General features: G+C 41.2%; 1 protein-coding gene across 1 annotated transcript; it reads right to left on the reverse strand.

Annotated features, from left to right (window-relative positions):
* Positions 1 to 335: 335 nt before the first annotated feature.
* fstl1b (follistatin-like 1b) lies at positions 336 to 24,057 on the reverse strand. Its single transcript, XM_085433763.1, has 11 exons — positions 23,908 to 24,057; positions 23,704 to 23,760; positions 8,386 to 8,487; positions 8,134 to 8,263; positions 5,267 to 5,299; positions 4,783 to 4,913; positions 4,116 to 4,234; positions 3,648 to 3,760; positions 2,909 to 3,019; positions 2,734 to 2,828; positions 336 to 1,753 (listed from the first exon to the last, which is right to left on the reverse strand). Exons 1-11 carry the CDS (start codon positions 23,908 to 23,910, stop codon positions 1,712 to 1,714), a joined length of 936 nt encoding a protein of 311 aa, XP_085289889.1. The 5' UTR covers positions 23,911 to 24,057; the 3' UTR covers positions 336 to 1,711.
* Between the last annotated feature and the right edge of the window lie 2,291 nt (positions 24,058 to 26,348).

Below are 26,348 nucleotides of genomic sequence, written 5' to 3' on the forward strand. Positions count from 1 at the left end.
TTGCCCTTTCAAGCTGGAAGACTAGAATAACCAGCAGTCACCGATTTGCTGAGAGGAGCACCTTCATGTAACTATAGGCACAGCAATACGCTCATTGGTCTCACTGATTGGTGCTTTTTAAGTAGGAAGTGCAATTTTTTAATGCGATTCCCATCTGTACTGGCAACCAGTCCAGTGGTGAGATTACTGGCTCACTGCACTTTGGAAGACAATGGAATAGCTTAATAGCCAATGATTTAAACTTTTTCCCCACTAACAGTATCTCATAAGTAAATCTGGCAGATAAAAGCACAAAAACGTACGCGCACACAGACACAAACAAAGTGACAAAGCTGTGTTGTGGTGAATGGGCTTTATTGGCATACATATTCCTTAGTCTCTGCACTTTTAGTGAAATATAAAGATTCAGCTTCAACGTAGTAATGCAAATTTCACACACATAGGAAATAGAGTCACAAAGCACTAGTTTGATGCCATCTTCATCAAAGCACACTTGTTCTTGAAACGCCACATGGCAAAAAAAAAAATCCTATGTGCAGGTAATGGTAGCGACCTGTAAAGTTTGCAGGTCTAAGGCACTGATTTCTGGTGTTTAGAAATCCCAATTCAGATGCAGGATTTCAACAAATGAACACAATAAACAAACCAAGCTACTCTCAGCGTCATAATTGAAAATCGCACACACGCACACAGACACACACGCACACATTTCATATGCACCAGGTTATCGACGCGCCTAAGCTACTTCCACTGACAGTGAGGCTAGTCCTTCTGTTAAGAGTGATATTGAAAGCACAGGTATAGTGTTGTTGCTGGGTCCAGAGTAATGGCTTACCTGGATAATTTTGTACATCATTCAAACACTTCATCTAGACTTTGGTTTCAGGTTTCACCATGCTATATTCAGATCAGGTCTCAACGAAAGCTGGACCACTACATCTCGGAAAAGTAAGACACACATAGAGGGAAATGTTTAATCCCTCACAAAAAGGAAAAAAAGCACCAGAGAGACTTTACTAAGTATAACATGGGAACAAGATGAACTCCAACTCAAGCCAATAACATAATGTATAAAGAAGCAAACTTTTTTTTGGCAGCAATGTTATTATTTTAGCCGTAAGATACAAATAAATTCATGGTTGTGGTTGAACTAAAGCCTAAGAAAGCTAAAGAAAATGAAAGAGAAGTGCAATGGTCAGGTAGTGGCCTACTGTGGCAGTTCTACACGCAACAAAATTTTGAAAAGCACTAGTAGCTCTACCTTGTTATGCAACATTCTGACAAGAGGTTGTACGAGGCGCCAAGCAGTCAGTTTTCTGTGTACTCAGCGCCTATATTTAAACAACCCTCAACCTCACTACCTTTTCAAACAGTGACTTCCATATTCCAAAACAGTGATAACTTGACAGTTTTCTTTTCATAATAACTGCAAAAATATAAGGATTGTAGTAAAAAAAACATAAAACAAAAAGCAACCCCGAGGCTAGAGTAGGGGTGCAGTAATACAATCAAACATGACAGTACTCAACACAAGGGAATCCACTGATACGCTTTGATTGAAACTAACAAACATCAACACAAACACTTAAAAATGTAAAAAAAAAAAAAAAAGGATAATAATTAACAGAGCAGAGAAACATAATAAAGTGAGTTAAATCAAGTATGGAAGAAGGATGATGGCGTGCACCCTCTTCTTTCATTGCATCCCGACTTAGGCCTCCTTTGTGCTGGCCTTCATCTTCTCCACTGTCTCCTATGTTTAAAACAGGGAAAAGAAACGTGAGCTATAGTGTCTCATTTGACATGCTGACTGAAACAGTATTTCTGGAAATCGCACGCCTTTCCCGTTAATATTAGCACTGCATTTGTTTGAAGGTGAATTTGGTGTCACCTATCGAAACTTGTACACACGATGAACCACATTTGTTTACAGTGGCACTACCAAGTATTCTTCTGGGGTGCAGAGTACGCGGCTTTGCTGACTCAGTCATGGCCTCAAGCCAGATTCCTAGAGCTACCTTGCGGACATCACGGTTACATTCACGCACACAAGCAGACGCACAAGTTACAAAAACAGCAATCTGCAAAAGATTTTGTACTTTTGCAGATTGTTCTAAATACATGTGCCAATTAGTCAACTCCTACTAAACCTAATGCACTGCCTGTGAATCAAAATAAGCAAGAAACGTTAAAGGAAGATGTCAACACATAAATCTGTTAAAGGTAAAAGAAACTCAAGCATTGATGGTTTTTTTTTTAAGGCCATCTGCCCTACATTTCATATCAGCAACATCATTTTATGGCTCTAAATTTGAAAACATCGCTCTCCTTTGGATTTATTGTTTCACTTGTTCTGTCAGAAGCAATAAAGCTGCTGATACTGTGGCTCGCCGAGCTCTGCCAGGTTGGAACGCATCAAATATTTACAGCGACCTATTCCTCTGTCGGTTGTATTGAGCAATTTGATTTGAAAGGAACTACAGGTAATCAAGGAATATAAAAGCAGGCACGAGGCTATTGGCTCATAAAGGTTATATTTAGTGGACCTTATAACCAATTCTACAAGCAGTGGACAGTGAATGAGCTTTGGAGTGCAGTAGAACCAAGTGGGGAGAAAATCAAATATTAGGTTCTAAGGTTGGGAAAACACTTATAATTTTTTGATTTATCTTGTCTTTAACTCGACTGATATACTGTACTTTTTTTGATGGGATTTAGTTTACAGATACACACCTGGTGCTTGTTGAGCTCGGCCACACGGAGGTTCCACTCCTCCTCAGTCATCTCCACTCCAGCATCTGCTAAGTCATCCACAGCTGGCTGGTTATCTGGTCAGATTACACAACGGTTAAGTGGAATGTGTGCGTGTAAACAAACAGGATAAATGCCATTTTCAGGTTTTTTTTACCAGTGCACGTCATGGCGGTGCAGACCCAGTTGCCGCATGCACAAACGCAGCGATTGCACTCCACCTGGGTCTCTGCTCCATCCTCATATGTTTCATCCTCCAAGGCACATTCTGCACAAAGATATAGAAAAAGCTACCTAGATAAGGCCACAGATAAGACTCTAGTAGAACAATAAAAGTTTTACATTGGTACCAATTTTATGACTTTTACGAGTTGCCAGCATTTTAAAATGCTGCATCATTCATCCACCAGCATAACCACAGTGTCACATTCTTTTGGTTACTTTTGCTTAGTCACAAACACTCAGCAAAACAGCCAACGCCAAGCATAAAACCTTTGTGTGTAAACTGGAGAAACTATTATGTAAAAAGAGAAAAAAAATCAAATGCCTTAACCAGGCATGAAAATCTTGATTTGCATTTGAAATTTTGCATGTGGACTAAACCCAGAGTTTACACAGCTAACAGTTAGTTCACCAAATAAACGTGTGCATCCTTGAATCTGGTGTAGCTCCAGAGTTAAGTCAACCGCAGAGATTGGCTGCTGGAGAAATGCCCCCTCTTCCTGCGAACTTTATCCCAGATATATCAGCACCAGTCAACTGAACAGATTGAAGGGCTGAGTCTCAAAATCCTAAGAAAACAGCAGCTGCACTACTGAGCTTTCTGTGCTTCGGTCAATTTATATAGTAGATCTAATGGTGTGCTACATTATGTCAAAGTATCACTCCAAGCTCACTCTTCTCTGGTGGATTGAAGCCAGGCTTCAGGCAGTTAAGAAACTCATCAAAGCTCAGCTTCCAGTCGGCATTCTCATCGGAGAGCTCAATGAGGGCATCAACACACAGGCTCCTGGGGAACGAGAAGCACACAAACACAGAATAAATATTAGCTGTTACATACAGTAACAGTGGACCATTACAGAAACAATGCAAATGCTGTAAAAATCATTTTGATAGCTGCTTTTCTTTTTTTCTACACAGAGTGCAGGTGTTTTTACCAATATGGTTTCCCACAAGAGGCCTGCAATAATGTTTGCTCTGGCCAAGATCAGGTTCAATGACTTGTCTTAAAATAGTGCTGCAGCACAAAGATAAGATTTTCTGCGCACAAGCAGTACCATTGGAAAAATAAATATGTGAAGGCTCTCTCACCTCTTCCACTTCCACACTTTTTCGTAAACATGCAAACTTGCAGACACACTAACCGGAGCAGGTTGTTGCTCTCCTGGTCTGCATAGGACTGCAACTCCACAACTGACTCGTTGTGCTGGATGAATTTGAGCAGCTCTGAGGAGTCCAGCTGAGAATCACCACTGTCATATGACTGCAAACACACAGACTCATGTGCATGAGGATTGAACACAAAGAACTCTGTAAGAAGTCATTTGGGGTTCTGATCCACAGGCTGGGTAGGCTGTAGCGCTACATTAACATTTTTATTCATTTATTCATTTTTTTAAAATGACTAGTTGTTGTTCAAACTGATTTAGCATCCAAGCTGACTACTGTTTGACTACTGTACATGGGCTTCATATATGATGATGAAATAAGAAAATCTTGGGCATAAGTAAAGTTTTAAATCGTCCAACACAAAACCCCCCATCTTTTGCTATAATGGCATTCATGTCAAACCATGGAGAGGAAGGGGCCCTCCTCTGCAGAACAAAGTTCCTCATTAAACTGAATTATCACCACCAGCTGACTCGCTTGAAAGGTCTGTCACATGAATAATTAGACACAGTCCCAAGCAGCTTTAAAAAGCAGGCGGACTGAATGAGGCCCGCGTGGACAAATAAACTGGGGTATTCTGTGAAAACACTGGTTTTGGAGCAGTGGTGAGCATAAAAACAGAAAAGGGTTAATTCTGCCTACCTTGAAGTATTTGAGCAGGATGTCAGAGAAGTTGGAACCCTTGACAAACCAGCCATCTGGGATAATCTCAGTTTGCAGCCACTGGATCACACGAGATCTTAACTCGTTGCGGTCAGCAGCATAGCAAACCACTGCAGGAGAGGGGATATTTCCAGAAGTCAGCAGCATGAATAAATAACCCAGTACACCTGGTATACTGTGCATCGGTGTATTCAGGCTCAATATGTTCTTTCAGTTAGACCATAAATGTCTGCTACTGTATAGCACGTGTGTTAGTAAACTGTAACCCATCCATGTAACCATGTACTAGACCTTAATATGCCAGTACAATCCAGTGAAAAAATTACAAATACATTCAGTTGTAAATTAATTTATATGTTTATATAACACGCAAACTTGATAAGGATAAGTGGAAGAAAAAGGATGGGTGAATGGATGTTTATATAAGCAAAAAGAGCATGCACGCACATACACATAAGCTTACCTGGACTGGCAGCGGCCTGTTCTGTTTTCTTTTCTAAAGGTGATTTGAAAAAAAGAGAGAGAAAGAAACAACATTTGATACAAAACCTGGAGAACATTATTGGAGATAAACATGTCTGTCACTGAACAATTGGCCAAAGGTCTGCAAAGAGCATGCTCTGACATAATGATTTTCCCTCGCTGACCTTTCTGTCACCGATCAATGTCCAGGCTAGCCTTCTTCAAGTTCTGCATTTTGTTTTCTTTCTTTGTATCTTTCTTTCTAGTTGTACATTTTTGTTATTCCTTTGTGATTTCATTTTTATGTTTGATTTTCTTTCTGAAAATCAATGTAATTTCTTTTCTTTTCAGACTGCTGCTGCACTTCATGACACACACTGAGCACTTCTTCTCCCCGTACTTCTTTTCTCTCCTCACGTGTTTATACACCACTGCAGTATGCCACTAAATTTTTGTCTTCTCTCTGCTTTAATCTGTGTTTTTGTTCTGCCTCCCTATGCTGTCTTTTTCTTTTCTTGTCTTTGTCTTTCTCCTCATCCCCCAGCTGGTTGCAGCAGATGGCTGCCCCTCTCTGAGTTCGGTTCTGGCAGAGGTTTCTTCCTGTTAAAAGGGAGTTTTTCCTCAGGGATCTCCTTATTGTTGGGCTCTCACCAGAATATTGTAGGTTCTTTACTTTACAGTATGAAGTGCCTTGGGGAAGCTGTTTTTTTGATTTGGGGCTATATAAATAAACCTCAACTGAACTGAACCTCAGCTGAAATTAGTTTCAGAATTAGTTTTGCTTATTTATTTATTTATATGTATTATTTGCATTACTTATGTTGACCAAAGCATTTTAGATTATATATCACAGATTAAGGTCCAGTTAACTAAACAACTTCATGTCAGCAGGGACCAGCAGGGAAGTGAAAGTTCACTCGAGATCAGATAAGATACTAATACGAGATATATGAAGAGGTGGCTACAGGGCAGAGGTGTGATAAAAATGATAGTGCAGTGTCATGGAAGGGGACATTGTATGACTGTCAACCCAGTCACCTCACATTATCAGTTCAGTGAATGTATGCTAGTTCAGAGATCACATACTAATCAGTTTAATTGCTTACTATCAGCGCTTTCACAATTAGTCGGGTGAGCTAAATGACATTACTGAAAAGGGGCCAAATTGGCCTTTTTAGGCCTCCCATTGTCACATCTACTAGATCTCAGGGATTCACTTATACTTAAGCTTCTACTCTGTACCTGACAGTCCGGCAGAGCGATGTGGTGTCACCGCTGTTGTTCAACATCGTCATCGATGCGATAATGCGCAAAACATTCAAGGGCCGCCGCGGAGTCCAAGCCTTGACCGATCAATTTATCACCGATCTAATGTTCGCTGACGATAGCGCCATTTTTGCCGAAGACGACACCGAGGCGACTCACATCCTCTACTCCAAACCGTACGGCCTCAAGATTAACGCCGAGAAGACCAAAGTCCTGACCACCGATGGCTCACCAGCGATCGTCCACCTCGACAGTGTGCAGATCAAACAAGTCCAACAATTTAAATATCTGGGGTCCCTCGTCGAGGAGAAGAAAGTGGCATCATCAGTGGAGATACGCTCCAGAATTGGGCAGGCGGCGGAGTTCGCTTCCCTGCGCTGGTGCGTTTGGAAAAAGAACAACATCTCATTGACAAAGATCCGCCTTTACCGAACCCTGATCCTGCCCGTTCTACTTTATGGCGTGGAGACGTGGACAATGCTCAAACACGACCTGAGCAAGCTCAAAGTTTTCCAAATGCGTTGCCTTAGATGCATTCTCGGCGTTTCCCTTCGCGACCCTCATTCGAATGACACCATCCTCACCAGCTGCGGCAGCCAACCGACGATCGGCGACCTAATCCAGCGCCGCCGACTCCGTTGGTTTGGCCACATTTGTCGAATGGACCAGAGCCGCTACCCCCATGGCCTACTCTGGTTGACCCGCCCCACCGATTGGAGGGTGCATCAAAATGCACCAAAAAAGACATGGATGAAACAAATCCAGGATGATTTGAAGGCCCTTTGACTTGACCTCGAGCAGGCAAGAACCATCGCCTTAGATTGAAAAGCGTGGAAGATAATCGTTGGTCAAGCAAGAGAACCTGCGGCACCTACAGCAGCGCACTGGTTGCGCAGCCGACCACCGCCGCTGGTCGCCCGCTAAAGGACAAGAAGGAAGAAGGAAGGACCTGACAGTAACCTATGACTCTGACATTCGGTGTTATGAACACGAGATTTTTAGTCAGTGTTGTTAAATTCCTCTCTAGTAATTCAGTCATGACAGGTTCCAAACTGTGTTTTCATCTTTTCATCTCTATAGCATTCTCGTGTTATCTTGGCTTCCACTGCACTCTAAACAGTCAAGTATTTCGTTTTTGGAACAAAACAGAGCTGAATAGTATCAATTAGCTGCAATAGACTGCCAGCCTGTCCATGATGTACCCCACCTTTCACCATATTACAGTGGGGATATGCTCCAGCATCCCTGAATTAGATATGTGCAAGAAAATCAATGGATGGACCAATCAGTGCTTGATAGGTCAGTTGAATGAGAAACCTGATTTGCTATGTCCTATCCTATCAAAATGTTGTTTCTGTGTGTGCATTTTTTAAATTGTAAAAATTAAAAAAAAGAAAGAAAAAACCCTGAAAACCGTTCAAGGCAAGAAAGATGATGATGTTAAAAAAAACATTTTTTAGCAAAAAATCATTTAACAATTTTTGAAAAATACATTTTCAATGTCTAACATGAAAATTATGCAACTTCCATTTCCATTTCCAAGGACGATTGTGTGATAATTATGCCGGTTTGAACTGTTTTATCAACATTTGTTATCCGTACCCTTGCAGTGTCCGTCGTGTGCCACTTGGATCTTCAGGCCAGTCAGACAAGCATCTCTGTGGAGCTCACAGTGATTCCTGTAGGTCTTACCATTGCTGCCACATACTGACCTCTTGTGGGGCTTACAGCTCTGCAAAGAAACAAAGTGCAAAGGGAATGAATGTGAAGTGAAACCAAAGGGAGTTTGTAATCCAAATCTATTATTTGGACATATATTGCTTCCTTGCGTAAAAGCAATGACCCGACACTCACCTCTATGCACAGACAGCTGGGCTCCCCCTTCTCATTGACAGCGCACTCCCTGCCGGCCCCGCAGAACACATTAGCACACACTTTGCTCTTGGTCTGCACCTCCTGTAAGGCAAAATAAGTTTGTGATGGTTGAACACAGGGCGGCGCTGTTGTGCTTTTCAAACAGAATAGCCAATCAAGTCAAACAGGAATCTGCAAACGGGATCCAAAACACAAATATTTAACTTTCACAATAAGCCATGTGGAACCAAACTCATGTCACAGATAAAGAGATCGTTTCGCCCAATTAACTGACAAGAGTCTGTCCCCTGATGGCATCCGAGATGAAAGCTCACCGATCTTGCACTGCACTCAGTCTAGGAGGTGATGATTTTTGTATCTGTTTCCTATCTTTTTTAGCAAGATACCAAGAATTACTTAAATCATTTTGGTAAATAAGCTCAGTTGCTTTGTGCACGTAGTGGTTCATAATGTTTCATTGGAGACTCTGAGGAATCCTCAAACAACTGACTGCATTTCAATTTTATTTGTTCCTTTCTCATCAACATGATAAGCAAAAAAAGCAATATTTACGTGCTCAAACAAATGTGTCCTGGTTTATTGCTTATCTTTGTTGTTTTTTTATGTGTGTGTTAGTATCTGCACTTTTAATGAGGTCTCCAGAGCTGTCTGAATTGTTGCCCTGTCAGTGACAGTTAGACTTGGATCCAGAAGTTGGCATGAAATAAGGCAGAATACAGAAAACATGTAAGTGGGATGAGTTCCTGCTGGACCATGCTGCCTCCTCGAAAATACTCTTTTTCTTTCATCCAAATGTCTCCAGCAAATCTGTTTCAGTTAAACAGCCTTTTCTCTCACATTTAGCGTGTCTCATTCGCTCTCGTTGACACTCATGGACACACACACCGTCTCATTTGCTCGTCTTGACATCTTGTGTTTGCTCATTTTAGGGACTGCCAGCAGACTCAAGAAATGAGCTCTAGCAACCAATCAGAAGACGCCAAGTGGAGCTCCAAGAGCTGTGTGTACAGGGTGTTTCCACATCTGGAGTCTGAGCTGTGTTTTCCTTTAGGCCCATTCCCATGCAGTGCAAAATCTTTTCTCCCCCCCCCACCCCCGACTCCACTCCTGCTCCCTAAGCTGCTGTTTCCTGTAACAGCGAGACAGAAGTTGGCCTTCTTTGTGTGCCTGCACGTGAGCTGGCTTCCAACTTTGTCTCTCTGTGTATGACTGCAAGGTCTGGTATGTAGGTCAAAATGAAGGTGGGATGTTGTTACTGAACCTTCTTGAGCTCTCATGATAAAATGTAACAGGATGGATTTCAGAGTTAAAGGGATGACAGTGGGGGAGCAGTCACATGCAATCATCACAGTGTAGCAATTTTGACTCAAAACTGGTGAGAGGAATTCGGTTCTATGCATGCTTCAGAGACATATACATACACACACTTCCTATCCTAAGATGAGGTCATGGAAAAATCTTCAAAGCAACCCCCCCGGCCTTGAACATGTTGGACAATTCAGTTTCTCAGACACAGATGGGCAAGAGGCCTGTTGAAACCTGCAGAAACCTCTGAGAACATGAATAATAGATGGGCTCCTTAAGATGAATCTGGTACAAACACGGAGTTCTGTCTGTCCCTCCTAGCAGAACCAGCTGAGAATATCTGACATTTAGCTAATGAATACAGAGGTAGAAGGTCCCTTTTTTTGCAGCTGATTCATGAGCTTTGTTGCCATAGTGAGAACATATACTGGCTTCTTTTGATTACAGAAGTGTCAGTCAAGTAAGCCAGATGGAAGAAAGCCTCAAAATGAGATCTCAGCAGGGCTCTTTGGACATACAGTGCTGTGAAATAAGTATTTCTCCCTTCCTGAGTTCTTTTTTCATGTTTGTCACTCTTACATGTTGCAGATCATCACACCATTTTTTTCATTAGACAAAGATAACCAAAGTACAAATATACAGTACAAAGTGCAGTTTTTGAAATGATGATTTCATTTATGAAGGGAAACCAAACCTACCTAACCCTATGTGAAAAAGTAATAGTCTCTTAAACCTAATAACAGGTTGTGCCACCCTTCACAGCAAAAACTGCAATCAAGTGTTTGTGATAACTGGCAATGAGTCTTTCACATCACTGTGGAAAACTTTGGTCCACTCTTCTTTGCAGATCTGTTTTAAACATATAATTCATGCTCGAAAACTGATTCAAGTCTAATTCCAGTCCCAACGCTGACTAGGCCACTAGTTTTTGCTGCCAGCGGTGGCACAACCAGTTATTAGGTTTATGGAGCATTTACATTTCTTTCACACAGGGCCAGATAACCTTTTTTCTCCCCTTAATAAAGTAAATCATCATTTAAAAATGGTATCTTGTATCTTCTTAGGTTATCTTTGTCAAATATTAAAATCTCTTTGATTATCTGAAACATTTAAGTATGCCAAATATGCGATAAAATAAGAAATCATGAACAGGGCAAATACAGCACTGTAAAAGAAAATAACAGATGAAATAGTCTCTTCGTGTGTTCTTGGGATGCCACAAACGCAGTGCATAAAACATGCATGGACAATGCGGAGGGATAAATAAAAACTACACATAGCAAATGTCAGAGACATATGGTCACATTTCATGCGTCTAAGAGGAGAAAAATTAGTAGACTTTTAAATCCCCAAATATTGTAATCAGTAATTAGTTACTGATTACTTTTTTCAAGTAACTTGACCAACACTGGTAACAGCATATAGAATAGCATGCAGAAATAATACTCCAAATAACTTCCTGTAGGAGTAAAGCTGACAACTTCCCCAAAAAAGTAATCCCGTTACTTTACTGATTACTTATTTTCAAAAGTAATTAATTACTTAGTTACTTTTTAAAAACACGATTTACAACCTGAGTAGGTGATAAAGCGATAGATCTTTCAGTCCAGTTCTACTTTTTCTGCATAATCCATCATACAAAATGTAATCAAATGGAAAAGTCTCTTTTTAAAACTTGTTTTATTAGTTTTAATCTTTTAACTTTATGCATCAAGCAAAAATTTAATTATATGCAACATGCTCTGACTGGAAGAAATTTCTTTTAAACCTATTTAAACCTATTTTCTGCACATTCCAGCACATAAAATAAAATATTTTTTTGTGTTTACACTCACTCTTTCAAATAGATGCAAGTAAAACACAGCAGAAAATAAATAAAGTCAAAGACTAGCGGTCCTGTTGCTCTATTTTCACCTGTAAAGCAGCACTGCGGTAGGCGGAGGTTTACCCTGGTGCAGGTGTGCCGCAGCGGTCAGTGGAAGAATCCGCGAGTTTCGCTGTGAGTTTCCCATTACGTCGTTGCGCACTCGGTGCTTGCTTGGAAGTTTAGGGGTTTTTTTCGCTGTAAAAAAAAGTTTTCTTCCCACGCACGATGGACGCTAATGTTTTTGTCACTTTTTATGGAATCAAACTCAAAGTAAGGTCAGTACTTCCACGCTTTAAACGCTGCACGCTCATACTCTCTCCCGCAGTCGATCCATTGTTGATCTGCACACAGCTGTTGTCATGAACGTCGCACTTGCTTACGTCACTGTCGTGAGACATTCTCGCAAAAAAATCACAGTTTTAGTAACGCAGTAACGCAGCGTTCCTACGGGAAAGTAACGGTAATCTAATTACTGTTTTTGCAATAGTAATCCCTTACTTTACTCGTTACTTGAAAAAAGTAATCGGATTACAGTAACGCGTTACTGCCCATCTCAGGCTGTTACAACATAAAAGCTTAATTTATTTACTTGAGTGTTAGTAGCCTGAAAATATGAGAAGTTTTTTTTAATCATTGTTGTTATCACTATTTTACTTTATTTGGTAAAGAGCTTCCCATGTTTCCCCTCTTTGAATCTTTATGTAGTTCCAAGTTCATACGCTGAGATTGATATCAATGTTTTTATTCAAGTGGGTATCACTTTCTGTTTACACATTGTAGGGACTTGGCATCAACCTCACCATAACTAAAAGGCACTCATTAACACAGTCACCAGCAGAGCAGACATAAAATAAGACATGACACAAAGTCAGCACAAACAAAAACACACCCATTATGCATGTCCCAGATAAATTATTATTTTTAATTTACTGACAACAACTGCCTTCTTTCCCATTTAAAGCCAATCAGTGTTCTCATAAGAGACTGGTGAATCATACCAGAGTCCTTCATACAAAGAGCTTCCCTAAGCTCATTACAGTCAATACGGACACATTTCACAGCTCACGACACTAATCTCTTGCCCCGCGTTTCACATGTTTTCTATTTCAGTGTTTTAGTCACGAGGCTGAAACGACTTAAAGGTTTTTAAAAGACTTTTTTTTCTCCAAAAACTCTTTGCATCATTTCCATCTTTTTATATCAGCGTGGCAACTCTCATTTCAAGTCTTGCTTTCATTTCTGCTATTCTTTAGTTCTTTCTCTTGTCATCTCATCTCTAGCACCATGCCCTTTTACAGATGCAAGACACGTGTCTGTGAACGAAGGCCAGCCTTGAAGAGCTAGATGGAAATCAGAGGAGGAAAATAAGAGAATAGTAAGAGTCTGAATAAAAGGAGAAAGTTGTGAGGACAGTCTGAATATTAAGAAAGAGGTGGGTAGTGAAGAAGAGGAGGGGGGCATACGAGCATGTTATATGGCTCGTTGATGAGGCGGACTTGAGTTAAAGTGGAACACATCCTTGCTTTAGAGAACAAAATGCCCTTTTATCTTTTATCCAATGAAGACAACAGTGAAAAGGCACACTAACTAAAGGCACCTAAAGGCACCTTGCACAACACATAAAAAGCATCAGAACATCTGCTCTGCCTTTGCACGCCTTTCTTATCTCTGTGTCCTCAAAGACTCAAAACAGTACAAGCAGCAGCATATTTGTCTGTATTTGCATGCTTAGTGTGTGTACCTTCAAATATCTTGGAGATGTTCCACTAATCGAACAAGCCGATCAATGCCTCTCTACTGTTGATGTCATTTACAGCCACCGTGAGCACTTCCCATATTGCACCCTGCCCCTTATTAGCATAGAAAACATTAACCTAGAGATTGCACTGAAGTCCCTGCCATAGATATGCCTACAACAGTGAAGAGAATAATGGAAGCAACTGCAAAAAAGCAGTAAGTGCAATAAATACAGAGTGTGGCATTTCTAATAATACTAAAAGATTAGTTTCATCTGTTTGATTGGATTAGTTTTGGACACAATAAATCTAATTCAATAGAATCCAATACAACGAGCCTGCAGTTCGACTGTTTTCACATAGAGCTTCTTTTGCCTGTCTGCTGTGTTCGAGAGGTGTTGATTCAGCGCTACTTTCACTGTGTAGGCTGTACTTTCTGGTGCTGTTCATTCGTGCTGCATTATAAAAAGGTACAGGGTAGATCAGCTTGAGCTGCTTCAACATCTGTATGACACATAGAGTTTCATCGATATCTGAATGTGAAAGGCTCGAAAAGGCTTTTCAAGAAGTTTGGATTTAATGCACGGGTGTAAGAGACACCTCACTGTAAATGATGCAGGCTGGGCCACTTGAAATATTGAAATGCTGAATAACAATGAAGGAACTACAGCACACTGTTACACATGCTGCTGTCGTGCTGAGACACTGATAAGGCTTCGGTTTGTGAGGAAGCAGAGGAAATATTTACAGTGATATTGAAATCTAATCTAAGTATGCACACAGTTGTCTGTTCAATTTACTGCTTATAAAAAGCATCTATTTCCCCGTATTTACATAACAAACTGGCAAATTTGAAGAAAAATGAAAACTATCACAAGCAAAAAAAAGAAAGACTACTGAAATGAGAAAAATAACAAGTAAATTATTTTCATTTGATTAAAAAAATTAGCTTTTTCAAAAACATGTCACGTCCTTGCACAGAGTTGGTTGAGAAAGGTTATATAAAAAGTCTTACATTTGAATATAGGAGTGAAGGAAAAGTTCTACACTTTAGAGGAAAAGGTAGATTTTTTTTTTTGAGAAACTGAGAAGAGCGAGGCTAGTACCAGTCACACAGGCCTACAGAACAATTAGCGTCCTCTGGTCACTAGATAATAATATCTATTCCCAGACCAACTGGAGGTTTCTGGCAGTCAAAACATTGCAATCGCCCTTAGTCTACATGGAATACAGTCACTTGTCTGCCAGCACTCACCAACTGCTTGCCGAGCAGGAGTGAAAATATGACAAGTGTAATCCAAAATGTACACAAAGTTAAAATTGTGCTGTTCGAAATGTGTTGGCTGCAGTGCGAATGTTGAAGGTGAACATTCTCCGTTTCCAGCTGTCTTTCCTTCAAAGTAATCTGCTAGTGACCAAAGCAATCACAGGGATCTTTTTAATGCAGCACCGTCTTTGTGACCTATTTCACCCAGCGACAGTCAGGAATGCACATTCTTGCCTAGTGACTTGAGATTGCTGGGGGTCAGAATCTGAGGCCTAAGCTACAAAAAGCTAGGCTGTTGACTGCAGCTTCAGAAGTGCTTCAGAGACAGTGGTTTCTCCTTTCATATAACTCCCTCCAAGGAGGTGCATAAGTCTATTTAAACAAATGCTGACGTGGAGGAGATGTGCACTAAAGCGTGATTTTACTTTGAGCGAGGCAATAACAGTGACAGATAGAGACAGTCAGCATGACAGATGGACAGACAAATGCATGGACGCCCCCCCCCATTACCTCTAAATGCAACCGAGTGTTTTACAAGAGATTCTATGTAACAATGAGGTGAAAAATGAAAGAAACACAAGACTGAAAGGCAGGAAATGTAGACAAGAGACATAATCAGGAGAATGAGAAGGTAAGAGGGGTTCATTCCCGAGCCATGTAGTGCCTCAGCTGGAACCCGACCCAGTTTGCCTTGAGCCAAAATCTCCTCAGTATTTGGGTCATAAAGGTGGCCCTGCTCTTCCCCTCTCCAGCGTTTTCCCCATGGTGTCCCTCCAGCGTTAGATTGTCTAACACTCTTCAGCTCCATCAGACATGAGTCCATGCCAGGAGCAGACAGAACAGGGAGGGCTCAAAATTGAGCAACTTGTTTCCCCTTAACTTCTAATCAGAAGAGAAGTGGAGTGCAGCCAAAGAAGAAAACCACTTACCCGATACACTGCAAGCTAACTGCGATCCAGTTTACTCCCTTAAGGAATTTTAACGAGATGATGGGAAGAAATATTTTTTTTTTTTGGTTTTGAGTCATTACAGAAAGCTGTCTCTTTTGCCTTCAATAATTCACATTGCTCCATTCTCAGACTCTGTTGCCTTTTCCCCCCTCTGTGAATCTGTGTCTTCATTTATATCAAATCAGTTTCAGTCTCATTTCTTCTGTACTTGACAGCCTCGTGAGATCAGATGTACAGTAAAGCCTCCACTCAGAAACAGGCAGTCAGCCCATCAAAAAGACACGATCGACTGCCATGCTTCCTTTTGGCTCAAATATCTGCTTAGTATTTCATGGATTACATGACAAGTGATCGCCAGCAGTTGAGAGCAGTATGTGTCCTTGAAATAATGAGGCCAAAGAAGAACTAATTTGAGCGGTTTATAAGAGCACTAGGGGTGGTCTCAAATGTTCTCTGAGGGACCAGGTCCGAGATTAAATCTTCAGAAACAAAAGGGCTCAGAGTAACGACCAGTTTACAGAGTTCTGCCTGTTATTCTCGTCCCTGTTTCTTATTCAGTGTAAAAGGAATGCACCAATGGATGGGATGATGTCACCCCAGTCTGCAGCCTGTTATTTTACACCCAGCAGCCTCATTGTTCAAAAGCTGAAATGCAGCAACTAAACTGAAAAGAGACATGGGGGAAAAAAGAAGAAATAGAAGAGGGAGATAACAGAAATACAGTAGCAGAGAAACAGAGAGAGTGAGAAAATGGAGAAAGCAAGAAGTACAAGACTAAAGAAAAGCAGGAAATAAGTCACCGTCTGGGCAGAGCAACATCTGCTAGCAGTTAAAACGTCACCAGAGAACACAAAATGCTGTGAACGCAGCACCGCCCCAGGCCCGCCCTCCCCTGTTCACCCCGCTGTCACTCTGCTCGGACAAAAACGTCCCCTGTCCTCACTACCTGCTTCATCTTAACCTCTAGTCAAGTCTTCTTTCTTATCATCATTTTCAATAATTTCTCATCTATTTTGCCTTTAATTTTTTAATCCCTTTCTTTGACTCTTTACAGACAATCTTGCTCATTTCCCCTTATCCTTTTAAACTTTCTCTCTTTGCTCACTTTGTCACCTTTCTTTCCCCTCTGAACCACCCCCCACCCCCCTCTGTTCTCTGCATTTTTCCACCACGAGGAAGGGCAAGTGAGGGGGATGGGGAGGGTGGGCCAATGCAGGCTCACACTCAGTCTAGGGGAATGAGGAGACTCCCTGCCCTCCTCTCTGCTCCCTCTTTGAGGCCAGTGTAGGGGCTAATGTCGAACGCTTTTGTACAAGGGAAAGTCCAATTAGAGACTGCAAGATGTATTTAGTGTGTGTAGACATTTCAAACCTGTTGTGAGATCAGACCTTCATTATATTTAAACAACTGTATTTTGCCTTCCTTTTAATCAAAACCTTTCAAAGTATGTCAGGATACAGCGAGAGAAGAAACAATCAAAATGTTATCTGATTCACAGAAAGTAAGTCAACTGTTTCATTAAGGCACTGTGGCCACTGTATCAGGCGCATGTGTTCACTAGGGGTGCAACGATACTCGTATCGATATTGAACCGTTCAATACAGTGCTTTCGGTTCGGTAGCATATGTATCGAACAATACAAAATTTGTAATTTATTTTATCAGCTTTTCTTCTGACGATGCTGTCTGTGTTGAGAGCTCAGTGGATCTGCGTTCGACTACTCCGCCTAGGCTGCACTGTTGAGCGCAGATCCACTGAGCGCAGCACAAGCTAGCAAGACAGAAGCTAAGCTCCTTGCAACATGGCAAATTGAACCTCCCCCACCCTCATTCAGATCTGGCCTTTGGAACTATTTTGATCTTCATGTGAAGTATGACCCTGATGGTAAGGGCATCATGGACAAAAGTAAGACAGTGTGTCGGATGTGCCACGCAATGCTCAATTACGTGGGTGGGAACTACTGCATTAGCGCAGTTAGCTCGTTAACGTGTTGACGTCGTCCAGCCCCACGCACGGGGCAATCCGCGGTAGCTCGTTAACGGAGATTTGCCGTGTTGTGGTGTTAACGTCATTTCAGATTAACACTGACAGCACTAGTGGGAACACAATGAATATGACTGCACATTTACGCCGACATCATCCTAGTGCAAAGACAAGTGGAAGCAGACAAAAACAACAAGCACGCATGCTACAAACTGTACCCGAGTCATTTAGACAGCCGTTAGCACATGATTCTCCTTATGGGGACCTGATATGTTTAATATCTGTCAGTGCGCCCCAGGGCAGCTGTACCTACAATGTAGCTTGCCATCACCAGTGTGTGAATGTGTGTGTGAATGGGTGAATGACTGAATGTAGTGTGAAGCGCTTTGGGGTCCTTAAGGACTGAGTAAAGCGCTATACAAATGCAGGCCATTTACCAATATGCTGCTGAGAATATAGCCCAGAAGAAGCGTATAGTATAGCTTTTATTTTGGAAAGAGCCATTTCTCTGTAATAAACTCTCTTTTCCAAAGATGAGTGATTCCTCAATCAGATAGAATTATTATTTTATCCCTGTGTTGTTTCAGCAACATTAAATTTAAAAACTGTACGTTTGAGTTAAAATATATAGAATAGAATATAATAGAATTCAACTTTATTGTCATTGCACATGCACAGGTACAGGGCAACGAAATGCAGTTTGCATCCATCCAGAAGTGCTTTAGTGATATAGATATATTACAATATATATTAGCAATAATATAGATATGTGAGTATCTATATTAGTGCACCCCTAGTGTTCACGTGTTCCTTGTTAGCACAGATATTCATTCAGCCAATCATATGGAAGCAAACTGACATATTTAGGCAGGTAGACGTGGTCAAGACAAGCTGCGGAAGCTACAACTAATTATTAGAATGGAGGAGAACGGTGATTTAAGTGACCCAGACTGGTCTCGGGATTTCAAAAACTGCCAAACTTCTGGGATTTTCCAGCACAACCATCTCTAGGGTTTAGAGAGAATGGTCTGAAAACAGAAAATCTCCAATGAGCAGCAGTTCTCTTGGTAAAAATGTCTTGATACCGGTTCAGGCTAGTGGTGGTGGTGCACTGGTGTTGAGGGGAAAGTTTCTTGGCTTCAGCCTACCTGAGTACTGGTGCTGACAATGTCCAGCAGGATAACATACTATGTCACAAACCTCAGATCATCTCAAACACATCTCCTGAACTTAACAATGAGATCACTGTTCTCTAATGGCCTCCACAGTCACAAGATCTTTTTTCTGCAGACCATCGTTGTATTTTGGATCATGTGCTATATAGACCAAGCAATCACCTGGGCTCAGAGAACTTAATTGGCAGATTAAACAGTAATGAAATTTAGCATTGTTGTAATCTAAGAACTTGCAAGTCACACTTTTTCATGGTTCTTGAAATTCCTCATGACATTTTAAATTACAGATTTTTAGTACTTTTTCTTTTCCTTTGGGTTTGACAATCAAAGTCATCCCCCCTGCTTTGTATCGTGTCTCATTTGTACTAAAATAGACGGAGAAAAGAGCCTCTCACTATGTATCAGTCACGGCTGAGGTATTTGAGCTATAAATGATCAAACTGAATGAAACAGTCATCTGCGCACTCCAATCTATTCAAAAATCTTTTTAATTAGCGAGCTTCACAGTATACTGCAGTGAGGCTAATCATGGGATGTTCTTTTAACCTTTTGTACTTCAGCTTTCACTTGCTACCTGTTCATGCCTTGAAGAAGACTGAAAGGGTGCTAATTAAAGGGATTTTTTTATGAAGAAGTGGCTTCCTTCCACACATATTAACCACATTTTTGATCACTTGAAGAGCTGCGGTTGATACGTTTTTTGACCTCTGCTGAGCTACATCAAATCCAGCTTAAACTACTTATTTTATTACAATTGTTCATCCTGCAGATTACTTTCTCAGCTGACTCTTTAGAGAAGTAGGATGTGTTGTAAAGGGAAAACTATTATGTCCTAAAGCAGTGGTCCCCAACCCCCGAGTTGTTTGGTACCGAGGGTTGAGGCTCGGGTATGAAATGTATGGTTTTCAGGGTTTTTATTGTTATTTTTTTAAGCGTTTTTATTGTTAACTTGATTTCCCTGGGTCTTTTCCCATGTGTTATGAATACATCTTTTTATGGTAGCGGTACTGGTTTTATTTTGTTGTATTTATCCGCGACACCTTAAAGGCCAGTATATTGTCAGACATAAACTGGTCCAAAAAAGGTCGGGGACCGCTGTCCTAAAGCATGCAACACACCCTGGTGTAGCAAACAGCACCAACACACTCATAGTACAGTGACTCAAATCAATGAAATGCTTTTATTCAGCACCGGTGGTGGTACAATACCACCACCAGAGAAAAACAAGCTCCATCAAAGTTGTTTTGCCCCAAAGGAAAAAAAAAAAACCTATATATTTTTAACCATCATTTTTTTATGTTAGGGTGTAATATACTGAATAACAGGAAAATTGACAGATTTCTGTAGCAAACAGGCTGTATGTGGATCAATCATGGTTGTGCGCACAGTCACCCTTTGCAGGCCCTTGAGCAAGGTTTCTGCATGTGATAAGAGAGGTATGCTACATTATAGAGTGCTCTCTTATCACATAGATCACAAGAAAATGGAAGAGTTACAAAAGCTCAAAACAGCCACTTTAGCCTCTATGTTTTTTGCTCAGTGTTGGAAAACAGCAGTGTTCGCCTGTTGATCATTCCTCCTACAGTTAAGCCTGTTCAACAGAAAAAAAACTGCATTGCATATACAGGGCGTGATCTGTCTTTGACGGGTCACTGGACACAGAATAATCTCTGCTGGAAGTAAATATTTGTAGAAGTTTTGTTTTTTAAGATGTCAAGCTCACAGTGATGTTCATTACATTTTCCAAGAGCTTAAAGTGGGCAGAAAAGCAGCAAACAGTCAGTCATCAGTAAATTACCTACTTTTGCTTTTTAATTTTTATGATTGAAAATGATGCATTACCTCATTCTTTACAAAATGCTCAGAGAACCCTTTGGTGCCAGTCTTTGTGATTTGCGTGGGTGCCTGTGTTCATTTATGTGTGAGTGCAGAGTACCGGTAATGATAAGACACCAGTACAGCTGCTAAGCTAAATGAGGACTCCTTTCAAGCCAAGCCAAGAGTGAGGAGAACACACTGCAGGGACGTGAAACGTAACACACCTCTTCTTTCTCTACCCCTACACCACACAGCCAAGTCTTACCTCACTCCCAGTCTGCCTGCTGTAATTGCATGACATCTCCTTCCTGTTTTACATCACTATCTCACCGCCCTGAACAATCTCTGCACGGGATCCATGACTGAATGTCGAGCTACAGTAATTAGAGCAGGCTCATACGGACAGAGGACACGGCGTCCCCTCATGCTTATGTTCTCTCCACCTGGGCAGATATTTTTAGCCCACCTTGTATGGGAAAGAACAAGCATCAACATGGCAACATGGCGGGTTGCCCGAGAGCATTTAGCTCAATCAGGGTGCAACAAATCCAGGGCCAGAAAGAAAAAGGGATCCAGCTCCTTCATTTTTTCATGTTTTCTTTGTTACGTGAAATGTTGTCCTGGCGAACTAGTCTGGCTGCCTGTTGATGCCAGAGCGCCATAAACTAAATTAACCAATGTGTCATTCACCGTGGATGATGCACAATAACACAATAACACTGCATGCCATAACAGCGGAAATATAAACACTCTCCTCCCTCTGTTTATATGCGGTTGTGCGCACACATGTCCCCCGAGGCCGCAAAGTCTTACGACTTTCACTATGCCTGCATCCGACCTGGTTTGCATATCAAGCTCCCGGTGTGTTTGAGTAAGACATCAAGGTTTTTTTTCCCAAGATGCATATCTGCTTTCCAGCCCGCGGGCGCACACACAAACAGAGTTTTGAGTCTCGACTCCGGCCACCCTGTCACACTGCATTTCTGAGCAGCTTATCTTCAAACGCAGCAAATTCTCACCTCAAGAAGCACACACGCATTCGACTTCTTAATAGATCAGGAGTTCGTTTCCACATTTTAATAGCCTAAACTCGTGGCAGCAAATAAAAACACAATCGATCCTCTTTTCAGTGATCTTTCCAACTTTTTTAGTGATGAGTATACAGTCAATTTAACATGCATCCTATCGTTGATACACAAGCTAAATAGATACCCTATAGGCTCAGATTCACCTCTTTGCTGCAACTTGTTGACCTTCGTTAGACAGCACGCTGGTATGCCAGTTCAGGCCCTTCTCACAGCCTGTCAACAGGCCATATATTATCAAGATAATTACCTTTGGAGAACAGATGCTTCTTTTTTTAATGGGTGCCCATTACTTTGTGGGTCCACCCAACAACAACTGCCGTTTGTTCTATCCCATCTAGGACATACCTCACAGATCACGGCCATAGATTCAATTAGGAGGCACACAATCCCACATTTAACAGCCAGCGGGTAAAGATAGGAAGAGCAGGGGAAGGTCAGCCGGGGTAGCCGGCACATCAGTCTATGAGCAGTGTTGTAGTTCCGACACTAATGGCCATCTGCATTAAGCCATAAAGACAGGCTCGGCCACAGATAATTGATTTATCTTTCACATGTGGCATTGCTCTAACCTGCTGAAAAATCCCTCTAATTAGGCTACAGTTATTACCGTGTTTATATCATCCTCCTGTTTTTGTTGTCAACAGAGGAGTCAGCACAAAGCCAGGTGTTCAACAGCTGCGTCCACTGAGGGTCCAGGCCATCATCAAGTGCCACCTGGCATGTGTGTGCTTGCTCGTTCTTCGAGGAATAATTTGGGACATAGAACAAATGACTTTTTGCCAAGTTATATGAGAACATCCATCCTGCTTTCAGGTCTGCATAATAATTAGGGAGGTACAATGAGCAGCTGGTTGGCATAGATTGCCACAAAAGCTAGAAACAAAGGAAAAAGAATCATTTTTACAAGAGACCATGTGCTGGATCACAAAGACATTCTTGTAGTTTGCTTTCTTTTTTCTTTTTTTTTACTCTTGGATATCTTGATAGCTGTTTCCATAACTATAAATTTGTTATTCTTGCACAATCACAACAGACATCTCAGAACAGGAAACTTGCCAGTCTTCATGCTCAGCTCAGCTAACTGACTGCTAGGTTTACTTTTAATCATATTTAGGCTTACTGAGCATCCACCCCAGACAGTAAGCTTCACTCATTCTTCAAACCCACTGACATATACGAGCCCATCTGTCACCCCTGTGAGATGCTTAAACTTTAATAATTGCACGCTGTTTCAGTTAATCATTCTTGTGTGCAATCGGGCCACCTACTAACAGCACATCCTGGTGTTTACCTAGAGAGGAGACTACTTAGCACTGCAGTGTGATACCCATGAGGTGAGCATTCTCACAGCTCTTGAGGCACTCACTGCCCTGCAGACAAACACACATGCTCCCCGACCAACCACCAAAACAAACATTATGCCATTAGAGCAGCTGCCAGTTGGCACCAAAACACCCTCCAGTATTGATGAAGAGTGTCCCCCAGAGATTTGTGAAAGCTAAACCCATTCTCCTTCACAGCTGTCTGTCACTCCTCTCGTCCTCTCATGGCACATGTCAGCTTTTGTTGCGATGTTACCTTCAAAAATCACAACTCAGCAAAACAAAAACAGAGAATAGGTGAAGGACTTCTCTTTGTGCGGTCAGCAAACAAGATGGAAAATGTGAAGGTTTAAGAAATATGTGCGCTCACTTTTCCAGTGCCTCATGGGTGCAACCTCATTAACAACAATACCCCAAGTGGAAGAAAGCAAACTAGTCAGAATGTGTCTGTAATGAAGCTCATGATTGCCGTAATTGTGTGGTTCCGCTTAGGCAGATAAACAACCCAGCCTACATCACATAGACACAATACAGCCTTGAAAACCCAACTATAAATGGCCCATTTTCACCACGGCACCAAGTTTTCTCCAATAAAATACTTTTTTTCTTCTTCTCGTTTTCCAGATGTGTTGAAGCTCAACAAAGCTGTTGTTTGGCTGCCTTGTTTTTTTTGTTTTTTTTTAGTGGTTATAAAGTGTTCAGTACAGGCGTAAAACGGCTGATTCCAATATGAAGCCTCGCAAAGACAACTGTTTGAAGAAAAGAAAAAGAAAAGAGCAAACTTACCTCCGCGTTGTACAAAGCTACGGAGAGCAGAAGGAGCACAGCCACACTTCGGAACATCTGGACAAAAAAAAGGAGGGGAAAAGAGAGAGAAAGTATGGTTTTATGGGAAAAGAATGAGCCAGCGACAGTGTCCATCCGTTTTCATACCATTCATATTGTCAAGACAAACTTGTGGAAAAGCCAAATTTTAGTCCTCTACATTACCATTTTATATTCGGCTTGGGAAATCTGCTCGGAAAAGGGGTGCTGGTCCGGATATCTGTCGGGACGCAGTCGAGCAGAATTGCCGAGATTTCAAGAAATTTGAGGAGCGCTGAGGAATTCCTGCCAGTCCGTCAGTCTCTCCTCCTCCTCTCGTCTCACCCTGGCCAATGAAAACGTCTGGAGAGGAGAAGAGGAGGCGGGGGAGGAACGATGGAAAGTGTGTAGGCTATTTATTGTGTGTAAATTAAACGGTAAATGCAGCCTTTCTCTCAAGAAAGGTGGATGGCTGTGTTTGGGGCTCAGTCATATTTTGTGTTCGGTTCGTATAAAATCTTTTGTATCCTACTGATCTTATGGAAACATTTCTCTTGGCCGTTTCAGTCCATTTTAGTCAAACTCTCAAAGAACAGCCATAAAATCATCCAGTATTATTAACAAGGTTTCGCTTGCTTTTCTTTGCTGCCACCAGGGGGCAGAAGAACTCTTAAAACACACAGCTGCTTCTTTGTGTCGTTTTAAGCTTATATTTTGATTATTCACCTCTCTCTCCATCTGTTTGATGCTTCTGGTTCTTGATGTCTCACTTTGATGATTTACTTCCCTCGTTTCTCTTCAGACTAAGACAATCAAATGTGGAGGTGTACTGCACTGAATGGGTGCACAATGCATATGCGGACATCTGCACCTTCAGTTTGTATACATTATATTGTAGAGTCTATGTAAATAATGTTTATTAAATAAAAGTGACTCAACAGAACCTTCTGTATTTATTTCTTGATGGTTTGTAACATCAGCAACGCTCAGAGCCAAAAAAAAAACAAACAAAAAAAAAAACCCTCAAACTCTGACATGTTAAAAATACTTTAATGTGCTGAGACTGAGCACTTTTTAGGCATGCAACAGGTCCTTAGTGAACATAATGAAGTATGTTCCCAGATGTTATGTTCCCAAATGAGGACACAAGATCTTAGGAGGAAAAAAAATGAGAGAAGCAGCTGTGCTTTGTTTCTACAGTTATGAGTATAGGGCCAACTGAGGTCTCCTGCTTTGAAGTTCAATGTTTTGTCACCCAATCCATCCCCTCCAGCCTCCTCCTTAAGTAGTGTTTGTATCCCCAATGGGGACATTCCCATAGGGCTTAAAATCTGGGACTCTCCACCTGAACTTCTCCAACTGAAGAAGCTCCTCGGATGAGAGGTGAAACGTCTTTAAGGAAACTTAAAGAAGTCCAGACGCTTTTCTTTCCAAGCTCCTTATACTGTTTGTGATTGAATAGTCTCAGTTTTCCACATGCATTCAAATGGTCACTGGAGGGCGCTGACACAATGAAACGTGTAGTCATTTTTAATGAGAGGATGGCCTTCTTTTAAAAGAATTCAGATTTGATTTGATAAGAACCTATTCATTTATGCACATATTAATAGTATAAACAAGTGCATAAGGAGATCAGACTTTGTGCTTTTAGTGGTATTAATTAAAATATATATATATATATATATATTTTTCAGTTTTGAATAGGCTTTTACATCATTAAGCATCGCGTCCTTCGATCAGAGCTTAGGTTCATAAAAGTCCTCTGCAGAAAGACCTTTGTTGTATCTCACGTACTGAAAGATTAATGTTCTTATTTCTTTCAAGATTTCAATATTTCAGGATTACAAACCATCAATGGTGTGCACGCTCCACTGAGGAGTAATTAAAGAGTGATTAAGAAGGACAGTCTGAGCTCTGAACACAGCGGCGCACTGAATTTTGAACAGAAAAAAGCGAATGAAGAATGTTTTTCAACTGCAACCCATCAATTATATATAACTTCATCTCCTTTGAGTCTACCTATTTAAACAGATTCTGTGTTTATTTGACACCCCGAGGCGTTTTGTATTACTGTGTGTGAAAGCGTGCACATGCACTGGGCCTTGTGTTTGGGCTAGCACTGGTGTTAAAATTCATGAAAAAATATTTTCCTTGTGTTTACAAAGTTAGTTTCATGCCCCTAATTGACCCTGTTTCTAACACTGTAGGGAGATATTCTGTATTTTTCCATATTGTCTCACTTATACACTGACCTTTGTTTGTCTCCCTGTTTTGTTGCCATGCAGGACGCTGTGAGAGAAGAGGAAAAAGACTTTTTCTCTTCATGCTTCCCATTGGGAGCTGCCTAACTAAACTTAATGTGTTAAACAAAGCAACAATGCAGCACAGACAAATTTAATATGGCATTTTCAGTGAGAGAAGTGCAAAGCACATCATTGAATATATTGCAATGCAAAACGTGGGAATGAGAATGGGCTGTGCAATGTGAAACTAAAGCCACAGCAACAAAACCAAAGAACACAACGCGCAATAAAACATAACATAAAACAACAAAACACACTTCAGGAAATAAAAACGTGCTGCTATGGATTAAGTGGGAGAATGGGGCGTCCACTAAATGCAGATTT

This window comes from Copadichromis virginalis, linkage group LG16 (assembly GCF_057382275.1).
Source record: "Copadichromis virginalis isolate Kocher_CV1m ecotype Utaka linkage group LG16, C_Virginalis_male_GT1.1, whole genome shotgun sequence".
In the NCBI taxonomy this organism is placed as follows: Eukaryota; Metazoa; Chordata; class Actinopteri; order Cichliformes; family Cichlidae; genus Copadichromis; species Copadichromis virginalis.

Excerpts from the sequence above, each read along its gene's own strand:
- fstl1b (XM_085433763.1), bottom strand. Across the intron at positions 4,235-4,782 it reads TCCTGCTCAAATACTTCAAG|TCATATGACAGTGGTGATTC; the intron begins GTAGGCAGAATT and ends GTGTGTTTGCAG. Across the intron at positions 3,761-4,115 it reads GAGAGCAACAACCTGCTCCG|GAGCCTGTGTGTTGATGCCC; the intron begins GTTAGTGTGTCT and ends CTCGTTCCCCAG.